The following is a 23,625-nucleotide window of genomic DNA, read 5'->3' as shown; positions in this document are numbered from 1 at the left end:
CATTTGCCAAGTCGGAGGTGCGAACTAGAGCCCTCCTCACTTTGCCTGCTATAGCGCTGATGCAGAGAGGACCTCCCACTCACCAGCATGACTTCAAACAGTCCCTTGTCACTTCTGGCTGATATGTAGCGCAGCTGATAAGGACACACACACACACACACACACACACACACACACACACACACACACACACACACACACACACACACACACACACACACACACACACACACACAGACAGCAAAGTTAGATGACTTCCACAAACCTTTGAAATGGAAGTTCAAATTCACCAACAGAAAATGCATGTCCATAAAATATCTGAAATGAATTCCCCCAGAAGTAAACGACTAATGCTAAATTACAGAGCTGTGTATAAATAAACACAAATCAACAATGCATGAATAATTAAGGAACATCAAAAACAACATTAACAAGTTATCTAGCATTGTAAAGACGAATCCATTGTACATTATAGCAGAGAGAAAGTGCAGCGACTGGTCCCAGCTCAGTGTTCTCTGTAGAACAGGAGGCCGGTAGGCAATTAGTGAGCAAGTGTAAGACTGACTGAGTGAGACAATGACTGTTTCAGCTGAGCTACACTAGTAAGACGTGATATGAACCCGGCCTAATGAAGGCAGCTGCTGGCGTTCACTGCAAACTTCATACATCTCACATGCACGTATGACACATGAGTTCTGCTTTTGTCGACTACGCCTGTTGAGTTAACCCTTGCTGAGCCAAATCAGTCACTTAACCCTTCCCACCCTGGAGGTGCGTGTACCAGACCGGACCTGATCTGTTATAAAAACCCAGCCAGCGCAGTGTTTCAAAGGTTACTAAACGTAGCACATTCAGTGAAGATGCCATCAAAAGAACAGCAGGTATAGTGTAACCAGGCTGAGACATTCTCAGGGTCTGTGCAAGAATGTATAATTATGAAATGACCTACAAAAGCAATTCAACTACAAAAGTGCTATGCCTTGCATTATAATATATACACCCTCTTTCCACCCTGTGTATAACACTTATGGTTTTAAGTCATTGCCTTTTTATGTATCTTTATTTTTCGATATTGGAATTTTTCCAAAACTACATGTTTTATTAAAGATGATTAGACTATTAATTCCACCCATCACTTAGAGCCTTTTAGTTTGATTGCTTTATTCTCAAAAGTTACCAAGAAAGAAGACATGCTGGGAAATGCCAATTCCATTGTCAAATGACCTTTCTCCGTCATCTGTGATAACTTGGGTTTACATCGGGACAGGTTTTTTCTCAGAAGTTGAACCTTTAAGCAATAAACTCTAACTGTTATTTACTCTCCAATTTACTGGGTTTTTTTTAGGCTGACAAAAAATGACATTTTTTGGCTGGTGTTTTTCAAATTCCACTCTGACCTGATGATGAGGATGGAGGGACTTATTGTATTTCAAAATTCTGCCGAGTGCCTCTTATCCATAGAGTCCAAGCTTGTTCATTTTGGCCTTACAGTTAGCAGCTGTAACTGAATACATTTTGAGGTGTTTTTTGGGTGTACATTTGAAAGGAATACTGCGGGGCTTAACGCCACGTTCTATTCATCTCTCTTCTATTTTTATAATATATATCTACATGTTGAAAAGTCCACTCTTCATGGCAGTGAAGCAGTAATCATAATATGTGCCATTTCTATTATATTACATATTAACATGCAGTAAAGAGTTAAATGTGGATATCCTACATGCTGCCATGGCCACGGGGACAAAACGGTTCAATGTTTGTGGCCACAAATGGTTGAATATTGTATAAAGAACAAACATTTTCAAGATTATGCCACAGCGTACTTTGTGGTACACGTGTGTTGCTTTATAACAAACAAACAAACATGTGAAAAATGCTTTACAGTACACAAACAAACACAAATAGTTACATAAAATAGGTCAAATCATTTCAAGTTGAATTAAAGACTGATGGAGGCATCATGCTCCAACAAGTACCCCCGGACACTCGTCCCCATTCTTTCCTCCAACTCTGCATGAGGGTAGCTAACCAGAGGCTGATTTCAGAAGTCTGTGGCTCATCCACACACAGGATGTGATTTCTGACAGCTGGAGGTGAAGAATTAAGGCTATTTAAATAAAATACTAAACCATAATGTTGTTAGTTATAATGTTCACAACGTACTGGTGAAAACAGGGGCATAACATCTACTGTGTCACCGGAGTTTTGTAAAGCTAGAATCTATTGGTGTAACCAAAGACTGTGTTGAGTTGCATTGTGGGAATTGTAGGGATCCAAGGTATGTTTTTTCGTTTAAGCAAAGATTAGCACGTCTCAGCCTCCCTATTGATTTTCATATTTTTTTTAATCTCCCACTTTAAATTCCCAAACTTCATGGCAATGCAGTGCTACGTGGCTGCAGTAGTCTTTAATAAGAAGTGCTCCTCGTAATAAACGTTCCATTCCAAGGATGAATTGGTCTTTCGCTGAACACAAGCTGTTTCTAATACTGCTGTAAATGACTGATCAGAACAATGCCAATTCAAATTCAAGACCAGTACATAACCGAGGCTGGTACACCCATTTTGACCAGATTAAAAAAATCGATGGTCACAACTGAGGCTGCAACTACCATTTAATTTAATTATTGGTCCATCAGCTGTGTATACTCTCAAATAATACCTTAAACTATGAGTCATTCGGTTTAATAAAATGTTAGAAAATTGCAAACAATGCTGGATATGATTATTTTTTTTAGAAAACCAGGTAACATTTTTAAATATCATTTTGAACTGTTGGTTGGGCAAAATGAGCTAAACTTGAAAAGCCACACATAATTACCACTGAGAGAATGAAACTGGGGAATTGTTTGCTTGTAGAAGCACATGTACGTGCAATACCATACTACAAATATTCATCCATTCATCCATTCACGTACATTTCGCGCAGTCTGCCCCTCTGCCCACCAGTGGTCATTAGAAGGCATTACAGTATCTGGAGATGACACGCTGAACTGAATCAGCCACTCTCCTCCCCTGCAGCACTGCTGAAGTGAGGCTTCCGTGTCCTTGTTTTCACTCTCAGATTGATTAACTGACCTTGATAGAATGATCAGCAGTGTGTGACAGCATGACAGCGAAAGATGAGTTTTACATGCACTTCAAAGCTGCGCAAACTTTCATTACAATCATTGCAGCTTAATTGAACAGGACAGAAAGCTGGGGACGTGACAAGCTCGGTGTGTGTGACAAAAAGCTTTTTTTCATGTATTAATTCTAACAACGCAGCCTTATGAATATTAAAAAACTGCATTCAGCCAAACAAATTTCATTTTTAACCTTTGATTTCCTCATGTCCCGTTGTACTGCTGCTGACCATGTTGCATGAAATTCATTTAATCACATCCACTCAGTGCGACAACACAGAGGGTGGCATTTGTGGCAGCCTTGAATATTCGCATCCTGCTCCTCATTACAAAAACAGGCACACACACATGCGCACGTATGAATAAACACATACACTCTCTCTCGTTTACCTTTCCTTTCATGAACTTTGTTTGTTATTTATCTCTGTCCTTTTCATGTTTCTTCTCTTTCTACGTCATGGTCACAGCAAAAAAAAAAAAAAAAAAAGAAGGCGACTTTGTTTGAGAGATGAAACTGTGGCTAAGGAGAAGGCAGCTTTTTGTCCTTCGTCTCATTGAGAGTCTTTTGCTATTCATTGGGGCAAGGCAGCTCGGCCAGCAAGGGAGGCAATCTTATGCAGATCACATTGAAGGGCTTCATTACCTAGAAGCCAGCTACTTTTTTGTTCTCCCTCTAGCCTCAAGGGAAGAGTGAGAGAGAGCATTAGCTTAGCAAAGGAGAGTGATGGTGAGCAAAAGGGAGGGAGCGCGAGGGAGGGTGAAGTACAGCGAAGGAGAAAAAAAAAAAAAGTCTGTGCATGAGAGAGAGAGCGAGAGAGGAGTGCGTCTCTGCAGGCTACACAGGGGAGAAGGGACAAATTACACCTGAACAGCAGCGTCTTCACGTCTGCACTGTGGCTTTATGTCAAAACAGAGAGGCTATATGTGTCTTAGTGCACTTGTGCATGTGTGCATCTGCATGCATGCATGAGGTAGACAAGCGTACGCGTGTGAAGTGTGTGCATGCCTGCATGCCTGCCTGAAATCTCAAGAAGACAATAATGCCCCAGGGGGCTCTAAAGGGCTCCTATTACTGTATCTGGACCAGATGACTGATGGTGTTACATGCATAATTCAGAGGTACATTAGATAATAAATAACATTTGATGAATTAGTAATACACATTTGTATGTGATATCGAGCATCTGTGACTGCGCCTGTGTGTACGTTTTGTTTAGTTTCTTGTTTTTTTTTGTTTGTTTTTTTTTTCAACTGCAGAACACCATATGTGTTAGCTGAGGAAATATCTGACTTTACCTTTTTTTTTCTTTTATAGATTTTAAAATGTCCCAGTGTGAAACAAAGAGATGCTGAGTTTACAATTAGCTGGATAGGGATGGTGGTGAGAGCAGTCTCACAAAGCACAAAGAAAAGGGGACTAACTGGGCAAATGGCAGGTGACAAGTATCCCAGAAAAGCCTACAAATGCACTCACACACTCACTCACACTCACACACACACACACACACACTCACACACACACACACACACACACACACGCACACACACACACACACACACACACACACACACACACACACACACACACACGCACACACACACACACACACACACAGAATCGTGCACATACGCACAGATGCTCAAGTGCAGATGCTCTTGCCAAATGAGGTGAGATAGATAGGAGTAGCAGGTTATTTACAGAGGAACTCCAGCATGTCAGTTAAATCTTTTCTGCCTCCGAGGCCTGTCCTATCCCCATTTAGCACGGCCACAGAGAAGGGCAGGCTGGCATGCACGCTTCCTGGCAGTTAGACAGGCCGGAGAGAGTCCGAGGCTTGGCCAGGTTCACTGCTCTGACCCCCTCTCACCCAAGCTCAGCCTGTGAGCCACCCACCACCATCATCACAGCCCCGGTCTACCGCGTCCCTGCCCAGCCCAGGAGCCTGCTCGTCAGATGTGCCCTGGCCCAGCACTGGCCCAGCTCTAGCCCAGCTGCCCACTATGTTAAAGGGCCAGGGGCCCCCTGCCACTCAGCCCATCTGCCAAGCTGCAGACCAAAGTCTAGGATCAGAGAAGAGAGAGACACAAACACCAGACACTCTCTTTTAGCTCTGAGCTCCGAGCTCAACAGAGAAATGCCAGATAAAAGATGCACTATAAATGTGCTTCTTTTACTTATGTGGGTTGCTGTGACCCTGAAATACTGCTAGGTTTTATTCAAGTTAAGCTGCTTTTAATTCATTCAGACTCCCACTTTCTAAGACTAAGATACAGTATGTTCAAGATTTACTGCGAGATCAGCATAGAACAATCATATTTTTTGGTATATCAAGGACGGGGATTTTTATAGAACATCTGGCCCAAGTGGAGCATGAAATGGTCTGAAAATATCTCGGCTTTCCTTCTATCGATCCGGCAGACTGACTGCAATACGCTGAAAAAAGCATGAGAAGAAACAAAAAGCATAGATAGATAGATAGATAGATAGATAGATAGATAGATAGATAGATAGATAGATAGATAGATAGAAATGCATACGAAGATTCAGATGGACACAGTATTTGACAATCAGCGTATTACATATAAATCATCTGTGATCGCGCTGCACTTTCTGCTCCACGTTGAGAGCATAAGACGACCGGCTCTGATAAAGGTCTACATCTTGCTCATTTCCATACGTCTCCCCTTGATCACGATTGTTCATTTATCGTCCAAATCCGGGATGACAAGCTTTTACTTATTTTCGCAGCTGCCGTTGGTGATGAGAGCGTAATCAGAAACATCATTAAGGCCTGTGTCTGTTAGTCCTGTTACCCGCGCCCATAATAACTCTGAAAATGCAAATCAACTCCAGGTAATCTATTAATGTCACTTCAATTTTATGTCTACGCTCCAATTTGGCAGCTCCTGACACATTTGGCGAGGATCTGTGCTTCCATACAGGTACTCATTTTGCCAGGGTTTTAGAGAGCACGGCCCATGCAAAGAGAAGACGGGCCATCTGTCTGCGCGCCCGTTTATTAATCGCCCTGATAATGAAGCATCCTCGCAGCCCAACACTCCTGGGGCATCTTTCGCATGAGTTCCATCTGACAAAACAACTTTCAGCAAGTTTGTCTCGCAGTGTAGCAATTATTGTCATTCGCACCCCCCCTCAGCACAGGGAGGAGGGTCTAGCGACCTCCTCCTAATTACCTGAAGCGTTACTTCAAGCAGACTTTGTAATTTCCAGCAACATCACAACCCCCTTGTTAACTGCAGACGGGTGGCGGAGCCTCATAATTCCAGCATATGGTCGACAGACATACGGGGGAATTTGTCAGCTTGTACTGGCCTTAAAGTTGAAGACCCCATTAACAGGAAAACAGGATGGACTAATCCTGGGAGATCTGTGCAATCCAAGCAAAATAATTAAAATTCCAGTCATGGCCAGGCTGGCTCAAATAGGCAACAAACTTACTTTTAACTGAAGTGACACTGAAACAAAACTAACAGCTTTACGTATGTAACTGATAATATAGTAGAGACATGGAAAGGTATATCAAATATGAATTTGATGAAATGATATGATAATGAATCGTGTTCTTTTATTTGCCTGAGGATTAGAGGCAGAGGATATCACACAAACCTGGGGTTTATGAAACAGATAAAACAAAATCAATCAGATTATCTAAAAAAAAAAATGATTGTATATGAATAGACCTGGATGGATTCATATCTTTACACTGACAATATCAAATGAGTAAGTGCAATGGGGAAAGGGTTTTTCTTAGCAATATACCAAGAATAAAAGCTAACACTGTGGTTTCTCATCATATTATAGAATACCACACTGCAACAAAAGGAAATACGAGCTGATAGATAAAAAACAGCCGGCAACAACCCTATTGGTCTGTAAAACTCTCGTTTTAAAGCCTCGAGTCGGGCCTTGGTTCACCATCTTTCTTTTTCAGGGCCCTGACCATACTTATGGAATTATTTCCACAAGGACAAAAAGAACAGTGATCAGAAGGACTGATTTTAGTTAATGACATCATAATGACTCGTGAAGGAAAAATGTGTCGACTTGGGATTTCACGAGAGAATTTCACACTCTTTAATGGGAGTCTATTGGAGCCAGAGTTTGTTTGGAGCCAGCCCCTATTGGCATTCAGTGGTATTGCACATTAAGGCACTTCTCCACTAGATTCACTTTTCAGACCTGGAGGCCGCATCAATTTTACAATACAGTCTACTGATAAAACACAAAGAAACAAAGATATCTAACACATATGTTGCAGTAGGAAAAACATACAAAACAATGAGTAAAAAAAAAAAAAAACCTCTCTAAATAACTCAAACACAAATTACCCAGGAGCACGTCACAGTCATACACAGCAGATCCAGGTAACTAATAGTAGGTGTATATATAGCATCCTTAATATGAGATGTATCAAACAGCGTACATCAAGGCAAAAAACGTGAACTCCCTGTAGATTAAAAAAACAAGTTTAACATAAATCAGTGTAAAAGTTTGTACTTGAGTCTGTCTGGAAATAATCACAGAAATAAGCAGACTGGAACGGACATTTTGTTTCCAGCGTTTGGGATCTCTATCTGGGGCGACTTCCTCGCTGACCTAATCACCCTGCATATTCATCCGCACATGCTGGTTTATTCACATGTGAGAGGCTCACTCTGGAAACTCAGCAGCTAAATGCAATGGCAGATCACCCCATGGACCATTATGAGGAGGATGGCTGGCAATATTTATTTGATGTGGAGTACAGAAACAAGGAGCCAAATCAAATGGAAGACAGCACAGAGGACGGAGGCAGAGGCAGAAAAACAACAGGACCGCCCTGAAAGATAACGCACCTCGGGAAATTGGTCGTGTTTTTGAGCTCACTGCTCTGCTGCCAACTGATGAGAAAAATATTTTTGCTGCAAAGAGTGGGACCTGTTGATGCCAGACTGGTCCAGTGTATCGTCATGATGATGTAATCAGATGCAAGGTGATTAGGTCAGCCGCCAATTTGTCCCAGATGGAGATCCCAAATGCAGATAGCAGAAGGGCTGTTCCAGGTGACAATTTTTTTGCGTTTACTTTTAGACTCAAAACCAAACTTTCACAATGACTCGTGTAAAAATCCGGTTTTAGAAAAGCTGCCAGGAACACTTTTTGCCCCGACACACGCTGTTTTATGCAATGCCTCGTTTCACTAAATCTCTCAAATGGAGGCGGAAAGAGAAGTTAGAACCGTAGAGCCACAATACACCACGTTTATACTGTATAAACTGGAATTATGGTTTCTTGTTCTGATTCCCTCAGATGGCCAAAAACATCTGTTAATGGCTGTGTGTTTGAGCTGTTTTCCAAATGGTACACAAACAAAATAGTGCTCTTACATGTTGGTGTTGTTTCAAATTGCACATTGCCTTTCTGCTCTGACCGGAAATTACCTTAGCATTTTGAAAGATCACCCGCCAAAGTATATTTTCTTCAGAAATAAACATGTTTAACCTGCCCTGTTTAACACACTTAATAAATGAAAAAGAAACTGTTTTCTTTGGTGTTCTGCAACAGGGGCAGCCTTGTCAGACACTTAAATGTGAAAATGTCTTACGTCGGTGGCCCCGCCACTTCCTCTACGGAGCCAAGCTGGCGACCGTTTAGGGTGGAAAGTGTCCAACGTTTGACACTTATTTTTCGGACCGTTTTGAGTGCATCATTTTGGTACTTGTGGTGCACTGCATGCTTCTGTACTTGACAATGTGAACGCACTTATGAACTCAAATGATTGAGGGTTAGTACGTAAGTACACCATTTGGAACGCAGCATTGGAGATGCCTTTCACCCTTTCACAACAGCGCCAAATAGAAACACCTACTCATAAACGATGCAGTCACAAAAATACTTAACTGTGGCAACTTCCACGATGACATCAAACTCTCTTCTGACTGGACATTTCTCCTCCAATAAAGCGAACACCTTTGCTCTTCACTTCCTCATTGTTGCAATTGTAGTTAGGGAGACAATCCTCTCTCCAAACAATTAAAATGGTAGTCACCTCTATTCTCAGCCATTCAGGAAATGAAAGTCAGAGAAAAGTCACAGAAACCCACACGTCTTATCCGACCGGCCCTTTTAAAGGAAGAACAAAAGGTCTTTCTCCTTCGTTTCCCATTAACCTCTATGCTACTCCGCACACAGGAAACATGGCGACCTCGGCGGCCCATGTCACATATCTCATCCGACTGTTGGGACCGCTTCCTATGGGGGATGGTGACATTCAATGAGGGGGTTTTTCTATCTAGCTACAGTCCTTGACAGATAAAAGGTGGGTGCTGATATTTGTCCCTGGTCTCTCTGATACCGTGTGGATACACAGTTGATAAGCGAGGAGCTGCTAAGACATTGATGAAGTCTGGAGTGGAACTGACAAGCTCCGTAAGTGGATAACATCGTCAGGAGAAGCAGGCTGTTACAGTCTGGATTAGAGTTTTGATTATTCGACGGAGGTGGGTCCACGCCAAGCAGAAATACATCAGCACGCTCAGCATTGTCTGAACCCAATACCAGACGTAATGCTGCATCTTTTAGCATGTGCCTCATGTCGCTGCGGAGATTTGCTCATATGCAGCAAACCGTCATCTGTTTATTTTCTGCTCTCTTTCCTGTAGACTTTATTAGTTATCCACTGCTCAACGCACTTCCTGTAATCCACTGAGTCCTTCGCAAAGTCTCATTTCAGCGTCATGAAGATGAAACACCGCCGTAAAGAAAGCCAGTGATTTATGAATACGAGGCGAGAAAGATGAATGACTTATTGTTTGTTTGTCCAGAGTGTCTAATTCTTCCCATAATGCCGCAGCACATGAAAACTTAACAAGAGGAAAACTGGTTGCTGGAAGAAAAAGCCTTTCATGAGAAACAACTGAGCGTTCGTGAATGTTTAATTAATCAGTAGTGACAAAAGGGAACAACAATCAACAAAGAGATGCCGATTTCCATTTCTTATGCATTATTCCCACTGGCAAATCACAGAGTGCTGTCAACTACCACTTTGCTCTGTACCCCATCACGATGGTTGTCCCTGCATTGCAGTGATAAAACCCTTGGAGAGCAGTACATTTCAACTGAGATCCAAAGAAGTAGGCAGCGGGGATCAAGTAACAGAGTTCAGACAAGAAGACTTCACTGTTATTCTGTGTTTACATGGATACGTTTGCATTGTGTTTTGTTCCTTTTGGCTCCTTCGCCACCGCCGCAGCAGCTAATAAGAATCAGCCACAATCGTCACGAGAAGCTGACGCTAAATCAGCGATGCCTCGAAGAAACCGACATAAAGGCCGCATCCTACAGATGGGATTTACCAAACAGATTCCATTACATACCTAACCCCATCTGCCCTAGCATGTTATGTCAGCTTCGTGACAGGTAACAAGCGGAAACTCGATGAGGAAACACAAGAACAAGCGCATACCGCCCAACAAAAGACCCCAGCACCCTCGTTGAACTCCTCCAATGTCAAAACGGCATACAAACACACTCTGATCTCCATCCTGCTACTGATGGAAACATTTTTCTACAAGACTCCTGCTGCTCTAGGGTCAGTGGTGAGGCTCCCCCGAAGAAAAAAACACAGTGTAACAATCCACTTAGAGGCCTCCACGAATCCCAGATGAGATATACATTATCATCACGCGGTGGTAATTTAACTGCATGAATGGAATTCGAATGAGAATGTATGAATATATTAGCATACAGTGCAAAGGAAAGTGTTTTCAGTGGCTTTTGTACAACTTTTTGGCAGGCTTGAAGGATGACATGGGAATCAGCATCAGTTAGTGGTGTCAAGCTTAACTTCTAGTTTGAGTGTAAACCAGGAATTAAAAAGCCTCCATGTACAGACTCTTCTTCAGTGAGGTCTGTTACACTAACACTGTTGTGTAAGAAAAGGGAAAAAGAAGTCAGACAACCAATTCCAAATGCCTCTGATACAATACAACACAAGGTAATCCACAGTGGATCCCACTCCCACTTCCCTCTCTGCAGTTTTTGTCATCTATCAAATATTACACTCTGTAATCTCCCCATAAATATTTATGCAGTGATGACCGGCTTACACCACAAAACTGACTGCGCACAGAATTTTTTTAAATAAATGCAGTACAAATTCCACATATTCCCAAATGGTTTACATCATAAGACAGTGTGGCCCCTGACCTATACAAAGTGGAGAATAGCATTTTTTTTTTTTTTATGCATGCCAGAAGGGTGAGTGCTGCATCTCCAGCTGCTGATGCTGCTGCAGCATGTCTGAAATGTGCCGGTGGTGCTTTTTCAGCTTCTGCAGGATTGTGTGTGGAAGTTTAGTGTAACATTCAATTCTTTACTGATGTGGTGAGTTGTTTATACTTTTACAATGCAATATTGTCTGGCTGGTGTTTTGTATATTGTTAGTTGTTTGGGAGTGGGCTATTTGTAGACAGTCTACCATTAAGCGTACGCTGACACGGACGCCCGTTGTTCATTTGCAGCGCTGAGCGCTGAGTGAAGTCTTAGTGATTTGATTTGATTTATCATTCTTGTATTTTCATTTGCCAAAAAAATACTCATAGCAGGCAAGCATGTAAATAGGCATACTCATTTCCTCTTGTTCTTATTCACTCATTATTTTCATGCAATAGCCCATTAGAGATCAGCCGTCTCAGAAATCTCACACACTGATTAGGCTGCTGTGTGAGGCAGAGAGCAGAAATGAGGTCTGTCTATGGTGACTTACCAACAGCAGACATTTCTGGAACAGACGCACGATACGGGCCTTCGATAAACTGCGGTGGATTGTCGTTTATGTCCTGGACTTTGATGATGAACTCGGACGGCGGCTCCAAAGGCTCGTCCGTATCGGCATTAACGACCTGGGCTGTTAGCGTGTACTCGGCCTTCTCCTCGCGGTCCAGCCTCTTCATGGCGTGGATGTCACCTGTTAACTCGTTAATGGCGAAGATGGTGCCGGCCCCTTCACCCGCCAGGACGTACTTGATGTTCTTGCCGCCCACATCCAAGTCTGTGTGTAGCTGCAATCACAAGAAAAAACAAGAGATGCAGTTAAAACAAAAAAAAAAGGTGCAGCAGAGTCCTCGGTTTGATCCACTGTGTAAACACAGACGGGGTGTTTTAATGAATGCAACTTGATGTGCTCAGCAGATTCGAGAAGTTCTCATCATGTAAATGCAGATAAGTGTACAGTATGTCCATAATTTGCTGCTGTTGTTCCTGTGCTTTGTGGAAACTAGTATAGCACAGATACTAAACGTGGCTCTACATAGCCTACACTTTGCTAAATGAGGCCCGCTGGGGACAATAACTTTATAAGTAGCACAGGAAATGGACCTTAGCCTACATTGTTCCTCGTTATACATCACAAATACATCATACAAACACAAGTTGTGGGGTCTATTGCTCCCTGTAGTCAGAAATTCACAGAATGAAGAAACTGAATGTGCTTTGAATGTGCATTCTATAACACGGCAAGAATAGAAAAATCCATAAAAAATTAAAGAGGAAACTGCACACGATGATTCATGCTCACAAATAACTAGCCCCAAAGTTACTGGACAATACTGCGTGTTCCTCATTATTTTTGTAATTACAGTTTCATTAGTTCACTAAAGCTGCATTACGTGCAAGGCTGAGTGGTTGGATCCCACTCGCCACACGGGCTGAGTATAACTAATGAGTCTGACAATGCCACATAAGGCTGTTCAAACATCTGCGGATAGAGGAACGAGCAAATCCTTCTGCTCTTTCATGTTAAAAAGGTAAATTGGAAGGGCGGGAGATACAATGGAGTGGAAAGAAAGAGGTCAGAGAGAAAGAGAAACGCCGAGGTTTTGACATGACGGAGGCAAAGAACTTTGCTTTTTATTCACATAAACAGGCAGAGCGCTTCCTCTACTGTAAGTCACCTTTCATATAAGCCTCTTGATCCCCGAGGTGAGTGACTTTCAGAGGGGAGGAGAGAGGCAACATTTACAAATTCAACAACGTTCAGTGTCGCTGGGGCACGGCTGGCAGCCTTTTCAGTTTGTATTTTCATAAACATACATGCCTCTCAAAAACACACACAAACGAGCACACAAGCATGCATCAAAACATCTGTATTCAGCAGCTTTAATTTCATTTCCTGCCGCAGTGTTTCAGCAGTGATTCCTGTGGGAGTGCGGTTAAGGTGCAGAATAGCTACATAGAAATCTTTGGTGAAAAAACCCGACATCCAGAACCCCCCGCAATGTTTTCATACGCTGACTTTTATGCATATACTGTCTCCGAGGTGTTGTTTGCAGACACTGACAAAGCACATTCGCTTAAATTGTCACACCTTGCACTTTTGTTTTCCTAATTGTGCCATCATTTCACATGAATGATGTAGCTCATTAACACAAATGCCTCGCAACATCCTGCACGCTGAGAAACTCTTTAAATGAGCTCAAATTAATGACGATCTGTCATCTTATTAATTTTTTTTATCCCACGTGTGACTTCTGTAGTGTAATGCCTGCAGCTCGGTACATATGACCGCATGTCTGTGCTGCCCGCAAAGGGGGGCAAATGGTCTACTTTAGCTTGCATATAAGTTTTGCTTGATTCATATATCATGCATATTTTTAGCCAAGCATCGAGGATTTAATCCTGGTGTGCTGAGAACTGACACATTACTTCTTCACTTGGCACCAGCAATGTCAAGTCAGGTCACCCATGTACTAATGTATGCACCGTAATGCTTAAGTCTCGTAGAAATCTGTCTGTTCACACCAAAACCTGCCACTAGAAATGAGCTGTTAATCCCAACGTTTAAGTCAATCATGGCTGAAAAGTTGTAGATGTGCTGAGAGTTGTGGGAAGTTTGTACATTTACAGTTCCAAGGCACAAGAGAAAACGCAATCTGCTGATGAGGACTGTGGAATAAAGTCCTCATCCTCATCCAGAACAAGTGAGTAAGTGAACGGATAATGGTGTCACCTTCTCTTGCCAAGGTCAAGACAGATGCCTGTACCAGGTTGGTGCATTTGTACTTTCGTATTAGAGTGTTACTATTATTTGAATATTTGTTGAGCATGTAGACTGAGTCCTGCTTTTGGAAACACTCATACTTTTTCAGAGCTTTTGACTGTATCTCATGGTCTTCCTCCTGATCTGTCATGTAGGATGCAGTCAAATGTCCCTTAAGAAGCTAACACTTGAGGTTAGAATATCGAAGCTCTACAAATATACATTTATTTGTATGAATTAGTATATTAAATTGATAGAGCTATGACGATATAGGGCCTCTGTTAGACTGTTTCACCCTCTATTAATCAATCAATTAATAAATCATACTTTAAAACACATTGTATACATATTAGTGCAAATAAACAGTGAAGACTGTTTTTATCAAAATAATAAAAGTGAGAGTAATTAAATGGATAAATGACAATACAAAATAAAAGGGATTAAACATTTTCAATTAAAGCCATACTAATGAAGTAGGTTTTTCGTGAATATTTTACACACACTATGCGTTAATACAAAATACAAAATCAAAGGGGGAGTCATATACTGAGCACAGATACAACAATCACCTACTCGCGAACCAGACGGCCATTTTAGAGTGCCGTATCTCTGGAAAGTTTGGGTGCAAAGTCCAACACAATGACCCTCATTCAAGAATAAAACGTTGAAAATGCCCCTGACTTCAATGCTTCGTGATTACATATCACACGTTCATGAATTATACCACGATTGCCTGTCGAAGTATCGATCAAATCCCGCTTGAAGGTACAGCTCTTAAAGGAGCAGTGTGTAGGGTTTAATATAATCTAGTATAGGGGTTGCAGACAACAACCAACTGAATACCCTTCACTTCAACCCCCTCTTCCAAGCCTGTAGGAGAACCTATACATAATATAGATAGACATAGATATGAAAGGGTCATTCTAAGATAACAGAAACACAAGGATTCTTAGTTTTGGATTATTTTACACGAACAAAAGCAGAAGTATGAATATTGGTACACACTGGTCCTTTAAACCTAGTACAGATCATAGCAGAAGAGTGTGAGGATCGTCTGATTTAGAGGTTTGATTTGTCTGCTTGTGAACAGTTTGACTTTATAATTAGGTTACATCATTGTATCGGCGTCTCAATGCTACACTATAGCTGCCAACTAAGAAAAAATACGTGGATAAGTAAATCCTCTCTTTTACAGAAAAGGCACAATGTGTTCTTTCTTTTGAAAAAGAAAACTCACACGTTCAGTTTTCATATTTCCAGAAGCTGCCACTTTAATTATAAAGTCCCCGCAAGTTGAGGTGAGCTGGCTGTAAGCAGTTACAGTTCCCAACACTAATGTGTCCTCCGAATGTCCTGGTCGCCCACTTCGTAGACAGCCTTGGCTCTGGAGTGCACAAATGGTCATCAAAGAGTGCAATTACTGACAGGTCTCTGTCATTAACTGAGTTGCCTGGGCAACTAAAACACGACCAACAATCAGTGACGTTGACTGTGGCATTCAGGAAACAAGCTGATAATGGGTAACAACGTGCTGTGGTCCTGATGATTATGTGCTACAATGCACACTGGAGTCACAAAACACCAGTACAGTAAATCCTACATCACACAGACTGCAGTAGTGCCCGTGTTGATTCTACATTTGACTGGTAACAATATTAGAAGAGACGTTAGCGGGCAGTCTGTCTCACCTGGCTACAAAGTCAAAACCTTTCAACATCTCGAATCGTGCTGAAATGTTCGACAGCTGTCGTGTGTGGTTTCATTCTACTTGTAACCAAAGTAAGCAGCGATTGCATTATTGTTTGGATGTAAACAGACTCTGCCACAAATAAGAAATAATGCTGTCAGAGGGTACAGCGTGTGTATTCAGGCTGGGAAAGTTATTACAGCTGTTGCCGTGGCTGCTGTACTCTCACTGTGGAAAAAGACAGACATCCATAATGTGTGTTTAGAAGCTGCAGTTCAGACTGATGAAGAAAGCCTTGGTTGACTGAAGAAATTCCCCTATGGCAGTGTTTTGCAGGGCTCTCAGCCAGCGCAGACACACACACACAGACACACACACATGTGCACACCTTTATTTGCCGACCACAACTCCCAATCAGGGGCTGCATGGCACTGCTTGTCCTGTCAGCGGAGGAGGAAATATGTCAGTCCCTGTTGAAGATGAGCTTTTACGACAATCACTTGAACAATCACTGTGTCCTAATGAGGAGGATTCTACAGATTCTACTCCCACATACCCCCCCCTCCCCCCTCTCTCCCACCACCACCGCTGCCCCCGCCTTGGGCCGGGGTTCCTCGTCCTTAAGTGTAGCCCTATAGAGGAAACTAATGATTTTGCTCCTTGTCGGGGCAAAATGGGAGATAGGACGTGTGCTCCTCCCATGTATGTACCAGCAGGACTGTAGAAGGAGAGGGGGACTGAAGCGAGGAGCGAGAGGGAGGAGATGCTGTCACTGTGATGCAGCTTGTCAGCTACTGTCTGCTGGAACAGACTGTACACAGAGCGTCCGACTGCTTTTCCCGAATTCTACCTCTGTTAGTCATTGGTAAGGGTCAGAGATGGCTTCTGTTGCAGAATTCTATCCAGAACTGTGTTTACTATCAGTGGTGGAGGAAGTACCCAGATTACATTACATTATATTTCATTTAGCTGACGCTTTTATCCAAAGCGACTTACAATAAGTGCATTTCAACCATGAGAGTACAAAACCCAGAACAACAAGAATCAAGAAAATACAATTTCTTCAAGAAAGCCAAACTACAAAGTGCTACAAGCAAGTGCCATTTTAAGTGCTACTAAAGTTCTACTGTTCAAGGTAAAGTCAGAAGAGGTGTGTTTTTAGTTTGCGGATGAAGACGTACAGAGTTTCCGCTGTCCTGATGTCGGTGTATACTGTAGACAGTCAGGTAGTTTAGTCCTCTGGTTTCCAAAGCACGGGTCAGGCCCCTCCAAAATAATTCTGATTTCTACAAAACTACATTTTTACGAATTATGCTTAAGTACAATAATAGTTGTCTGCATTATATTCACTTACTACTAAAAAAAATATTTCAATACATTTTTTTTTGTATTCAGTTATTTTTGTAAATATTGGATCTTTTTTTTTTTGGCATTGCACAGTTGTTCAAATGAAACCATCTGAGAAGAAGATGTTTGAACAATCCATTGTATTCTAAAATCTTGTACTCTTGTAAACTGAAAATACGTCCAAAAAGCACTATATTTCCAAAATAAATGTAAAGGACTAGAGGTATAAGGAAGCAGAAAGTAGTACAGTATCTCATACCAGTAAATTGTACAGTAGTACTTAGTCATCTTCCACCATTGATAATTATAATAATATACAGCATTTGAGCACATTTTAATGTGGCGAACTGGCAAAGGCAGAGAGCGGCATTAAAAGGTGCTGTATAATGCATCAGTGTGTTGACTCTAAATGCCATGTTTAGTTCCATCCTGGTGTGGGCTCGTTTGAGATTGCACGAACAGACCAGGCAATCATACTGGTGGAAAATGTCATGTTAGGCATTAAATATGGAGTAGAGTGCATGTTGTTATGTAAAATGTATGGGAACCCCAAGGCCAATGCGCTGTGTGGACTAGTTTACATAGCGCATTTTGTAGCAACCAGATGTTGACCTTTTTCTATTCAGTGCAGTCAGTTATTATGGCCCAGTTCTCCTCATGTGGTCAATGCAGTCTAATAGAAAACATCCAAAGGCTTCACTTAACAGGGCCTCATATTGCAATGAGAGATCAATAGGGGGTGACTCATTGCTAAAACTGATAAAATTAGAGCTTTTCCTTTTTTTCCATCTGTACACCCTCAGGCAGCTGAAGCCTAAATAGTTACTCCAGATAGATTCTCCTCAAACATGTCTGGGAATTAATTGTAGCTTCCTCCCATTTGTTGGATTTCGACTCTGTTAATTACACCTACATGAATAATCTGTAATTCTAAATATTGCAATAACATTTTGAATGTACGGAACAGATGGCGCGATGCATGATATATGATACACTTAGCTATTCTTGGGAACATTTTCCCTCCAGTCTGTCTCATAGCACATAGCGGTTTATCAAATTGGACAGAAAAGTTCCCTTCTGGTGTGAACTGCAACATACTTTATTGGAGGAAACCATATAGTGAACAGCCGTGGTGCTGGCACATTGGAAATGAAAAGTTTCAAATGGAAATATTAAAGCCTGATACATTGTCAGCTCCACAATATTTCATTCCAGAAATGAGGCAAAACTCAAAGGTGTTACTTAATTGCTATAAGTTTCATACATTTTTAAGTCTGTAGTGAACAACTATAGATCATTTGTTTCACATTACTTTCCTTATGTTTAAGGTTTTTTTTAGGGGTATTGTTGTTCTCTTGCACTGGCCTTAACGGGATTAAAGCCACAGGGATTTGTGAGCATCTGTGGCAATAGAACAATAATCAATATTGCTTCTCTAAGAGGTCAAACACAGTATTCACGGAGGTCAAAAAGAGGAAAGAGTGCCTTACATGTTTCCCTGTTCATTTAGTATTACTGCAGACACTCTCGGTTTATTGAGACAATGTGAAAGAGATGGTGTCATGACCCACACACAGGCAAAGTTGATGGTTTGTAATTGAAGCCATCTCCTCTCAGAAAAGGTACAGTAATTACAATCAGTACAGAGGCTACCTTTTACAACACACACACACACACACACACACACACACACACACACACACACACACACACACACACACACACACACACACACACACACACCTTTGTTTTTGTATTTTCCTTTTACTGGACAGATAACTAATCATTGGCAAGCTATCACCCGTTTTCTTTATTTCTTTTTTTTTTTTTTCCCCCTCGGACAACCATGAATTAATGGGACAAAAAAAAAAAGAGACAATTTGTACTGGATTTGTGTGCAACCTGTACCAAGGTCAATCAGAGCTAATGTGTTCCGTGTCCATCCCTGCACTTTGAGAAATGGCACATATGTTGCATTCATTGCAACTGTGCGCTTTATTGGTTTTGGTGAATAAGTCAAAGTCAAAGCAACTACCTTTAGTACAAGAGGGCAACACAATTAAATTCAGCCATCCATGAAAAGCCTTTTGTTTGTGGGTGTGGATACATGGGAGGATGCGTTTTAATCATCGGAGGTGACGTGTCAGCGCAGAGAGAGAGTGGAAAACGGGAAAATAAAAACAATTCTGCATTAACGCACCCACCCAGTCAGCTATATCGGCTCTCACTTCGAGAATGACCTGTTGTATAGGAGCAATCTTCAGGACAGATATTTTACCACCTGTTCATTAAACCCTGTTGTTAGAAGGAGAGAGTAACAAACAATCAGCTTGATGCAACCCTCAACACCAGAAAACAAAAGTAAATGTAAAAAACAAAAAGACTTCTAATGTAATGTATTTGTCCAATTCGTGGCATCTCCACATGTGTCCTCTGACGAGCTGTGCAGCCAGAATTAGGTCTCAAGTCTGTGATTTAGCAAAACAAACATTAAAAAAACAAAACAAAAGAAATATTGTGAACAATAAAGAGACAGAGCCGTGAAAAAGTGTAAATGAGCTCGGGTAACGGGGGCTGCGGTGCGCATGCTGCGTGTTAAATAGAGGGAGATTTTTTAGCATTAACCTCGACTACTATCATTACCCTACCTGTGGGCCCCGAACTCATCGGTATACACAGCATGCCGAAGGTGGGTGGATGTGGAGGGGCGCTAAACAAAACAAGCTTAATCAAGGAGCACAACAGTTTTCTCTTTCTTCTGTGCGGCTGACCTAATCAAATCAAGGAATGAGATTGATTTCACGAGGTGCAGATGGATCCCGTAGCAAGTCTAATTCAATGTGCCGGCTCTCCACTATGATGTGTTTTCTCGGTCCAGATGGTGCTGCTCGGGTTTGTAATTCATATTTCAACATTTTGCTTCCCCCCTCACCCTCCCTCCCCTCCACTCCACCCCCATTCTTTCGCAGTCTTTTTTCTTGGTTTCTTGTTGTTGTTTTTTTTGCTTGTAGTTTAACAAGCGAGTAAATGAGTGTTGATGCGGATGAGGATCACAAACTCATCTGTCAAACATGCGATCCTGTGATCTTGTTACATGTCACAAACAACACACGCCACCTGCTGAGTTTCATGGTGGAGGTGTTGGAGCTCGTGTTTAGCACAGGAAAGCAGGAAAGCAGAATCCCAGCTTCTATAAACCCAAACTTTAGGTTTCCTATAGAATTATATTACAAAAAGAGTTTAATTCAGTTGCTCCATGGTTCATAAAGGTGCACTTTATGAACTATTTATGAACACTGTCTCTGTGTTATGAAGGTCTATGATGGTGCATACTAAAGTTCAACTATGATCTTAAGGTTTAGATTAGGGGACATACTTTAAAAAGTTGTATAAAGTTGTTAACACATTTCATTATTTGAACATGGTGTGGGAAGGGTGTTGGATTTTTTTAAGTCAAGAGGAGGGTGTAAAGAAAACCTCAACACACCCTAAAAGCACAAATAATGCATTCTAAAAATAAATACTGGTCTTGATGGAGATTGAGAACAAAGCCCGTTCCACAGTGAGATTTTAGGTTACATTACTCTATTGTGAATCTGTAAAGAGTTAAGAAAATATATAATGTTATTAAAAATGTAAATAAAATGAGTGCATAAATCTGCAGTGCGCAATAATAATTGATTCAGATTTTCCTTACACTCCAATCTGCATGTTTCAAGATTTATTATATATATATATATATGTATATATATATATATATATATATATATATATATATAGAGAGAGAGAGAGAGAGAGAGAGAGAGACACTCAAATTTCCATAATTGGAAGGCACGCAGAGTCGGAGCACTTTTTTGGGGCAGAAAAATGCAGATGTGCTTCACAGTGCCTGTTCGAGCTGTCAGAGTCATTGTTCTCAACCTGAGAAGTCTTGCAAATTAGTCAGTTTCAATGCCAGCTGCCACTGCTGGAAAGCATGCATTGCTGGAGTTAAAAAGTCCTGCAGGTACCGTATACAATACGTTTTCGGTATGGAGGCTTGACTAATGGGCTCTGACAGCTCTGGCTAAGCACTTTTGTTTGTCTTATAGCAAACCTCTACCGTGGGCTGTTTGTTAAACCTGCACTGCAGGCTATAACATTATTTTCTCAAGTGTTAACGTACCATGAATGCAGGTGATCAGTCAAATCTTTAAATGCTGCAGTCTCCTCCACCAGGTGAGAACAGGTTTTTGGTTTTATACCCCCCCCTCAAAAAAAAATAAAAAAAATTAATGACCTGTATGTGTAAAACACAGAAGAGTAAAAGTACTGATCTCATCTCCAGTACAATCAATATCTAAGCAATATTATTTTCGACTGAGTATCTCTTTTGTGCATCAAGAATGTATGCCAGCAATCAAACTTACAAAGAGAGACAAAGGCTTTGCACTTATCGGCCGTCTTTTTTTTTGCCATATTCAAAGCCAACACATCTCTCTCTGGAATAGAGGTATTGGAAAGCAGTATTTGTTCAGACCTAAGAACAAAAGGCAGTATAAACGAGGGCTTCATTGGATGTATTAATAATCATCTGTGCCTTCTCCTTTGAGAGGCCTATGATATTGAGTATCATTAGACATGCAAATAACAGCTCCATTTTCCCATCCCTGGGATTACGAAGGAAAGAGAGAAAAATGAAGAAGAGGCATGGCTGTGGCAGAAACAATTAAGCCATCCTCTTCGCGGAAGCACTTGGCAGCCAGCTTCAGACTGGTAAGGGAGAGGGAGGGGAGAGGGGGGGGTGGGGTAGGGGGGAGGTTGGTGGGGTCCTTTGGCTCGGCAGCAACGTCAACACGCTTGTCTGAGTGAATGTGCAATTGCACAGAGCATCGCTTTAAGATGTCAGATCACCTTGGAGTGGACGACAGCTACAAGCACAAGCACTCCTTCTGTGTGTCATGATGCCACTATACATGTTTCATAGAGAGAGAGTGGGCAGGGGAGGGAGAGAGGGAGGACAAAGAAACAAGGAGCAGTGAGAAAGTAGACAAGAGAAAGGAGACAGTCATCTCTGATGTCTTACGTGGTGAACAGCGATGACACGTTCATTTTATCGCTTCCTCCACCCCACGCGGAGCAACCACCGAGTGCGTTACCACATCACTCAGAGACAAAAGTCGGCCAGCCTCCCCTCTGCCGCACATCCACACATCCCCTCTCGCTCACATTGTCGTATCTTTTGGCTAAAGGGGGGCCAACATTTGCCTCCAACTGGACCTTTCTAATCGCACAAAACCAAGAGAATTCATGCCAGGGCATTTCCTGGAATTCTGCACTTGAGATGAAGTACAGCCAAATATGTTCACACTAAAGTAAAAGTCATTTACTCTCCCCTTCGGTGCTTGGGAAGGGGGAGTGGGCATGGAAATTGCCTCTCGTAACCCATTTCCCTCGTTAGCTTCATTTAATTTCCAAGTTATCATCATCTTTGCACTTCTTGCTATCACATAACAAAGCTACCAGTCCTGGTAAAATAACAATCTTTGTCTGTTAAAAGGTTCCCTAACAAAAAGTGGGAAAACAGGTTAGGTCTAGGGGGTATTCAAGCTGTAAGATCCAGCGACTGAATTAAAAGCGCTTTCTTTTTTATGAGACAAAAGAAAGGTAGTTTCTCTGCGTCAGCCTACAAAGAAGAAAATAAAAAATCAAGATGCCCGATCACAAAGAGAGACCGGTGGAAGAAAGTGTGCAGCCCACTGAGTTTAAGTCCATCATCCTGAAGACAAAGGCAAGACAGTGAGTCAAAAAGTAAGAAAGTCAAAAGTGACTCTCTGAAATGCTCACGTCTCCACACATATCGCTCCCTTTCCCTCTCTTTCCCTTTTTATCACTCTCTTCCACCTCTGCGGCTCTCGGTCCGTGTCTTTTTCTGGAATCGCCCGTCGGTAATGTCAACAGAGATTTCACGGCACAGTGCCGGTGCATCAGCCGGGCTCACATTTCCCCTACCTGTGATTTACATCAGAGAAGAGGCTCATAGGGGATTTTCCATACCAGCAATGGGTATGGGAGGGGAATGGGGACGGCGAGGATGGTGGTGGTGGTGGGTTGAGTGAGGGGGTGGGGTGAGCTGGATGGAGCTAGTACCCTGGGGCTTGACGCAGTGAGGCACTCTAACAATGGTGGCGTTGACCACCCGGCTGAGAGATGCTTTTACTGCAAAGGGAACCTGCATCGCTGCATTTAGGCCCTGCTCCTTAAATGTCACCGTCCTCCTCATACAGCACACAACTCTCACCGAGTTATTTCCAGCCTGTTTTGGAAGAGGAAGACAAGCAGGGGGGCAAAGCGGCCTTCGGTTTGTTTACTGTGTTTTCAATAGACACAAACACAGAAAAACCTATGGATTCTTTGGTGGTCTTTAGTGGTTTTCATTCATATGATGG

General features: G+C 42.0%; 1 protein-coding gene across 2 annotated transcripts in view; it reads right to left on the bottom strand.

Annotated features, from left to right (window-relative positions):
* Nucleotides 1-23,625, bottom strand: part of cdh8 (cadherin 8) — a 94,627-nt gene that overhangs the window by 45,427 nt on the left and 25,575 nt on the right. For both annotated transcript variants that reach the window (XM_069173639.1, XM_069173641.1), the window contains exon 3: nucleotides 11,893-12,187. In XM_069173639.1, coding sequence (XP_069029740.1) covers nucleotides 11,893-12,187 — 295 coding nt within the window. The remainder of the gene's footprint in view (nucleotides 1-11,892; nucleotides 12,188-23,625) is intronic.

This window comes from Embiotoca jacksoni, unplaced genomic scaffold, assembly GCF_022577435.1.
Source record: "Embiotoca jacksoni isolate LCO1_2020_lvr unplaced genomic scaffold, fEmbJac1.0.p SCAF_6, whole genome shotgun sequence".
NCBI lineage: Eukaryota > Metazoa > Chordata > Actinopteri > Embiotocidae > Embiotoca > Embiotoca jacksoni.
This window is presented reverse-complemented; position numbering and strand designations above follow the sequence as displayed.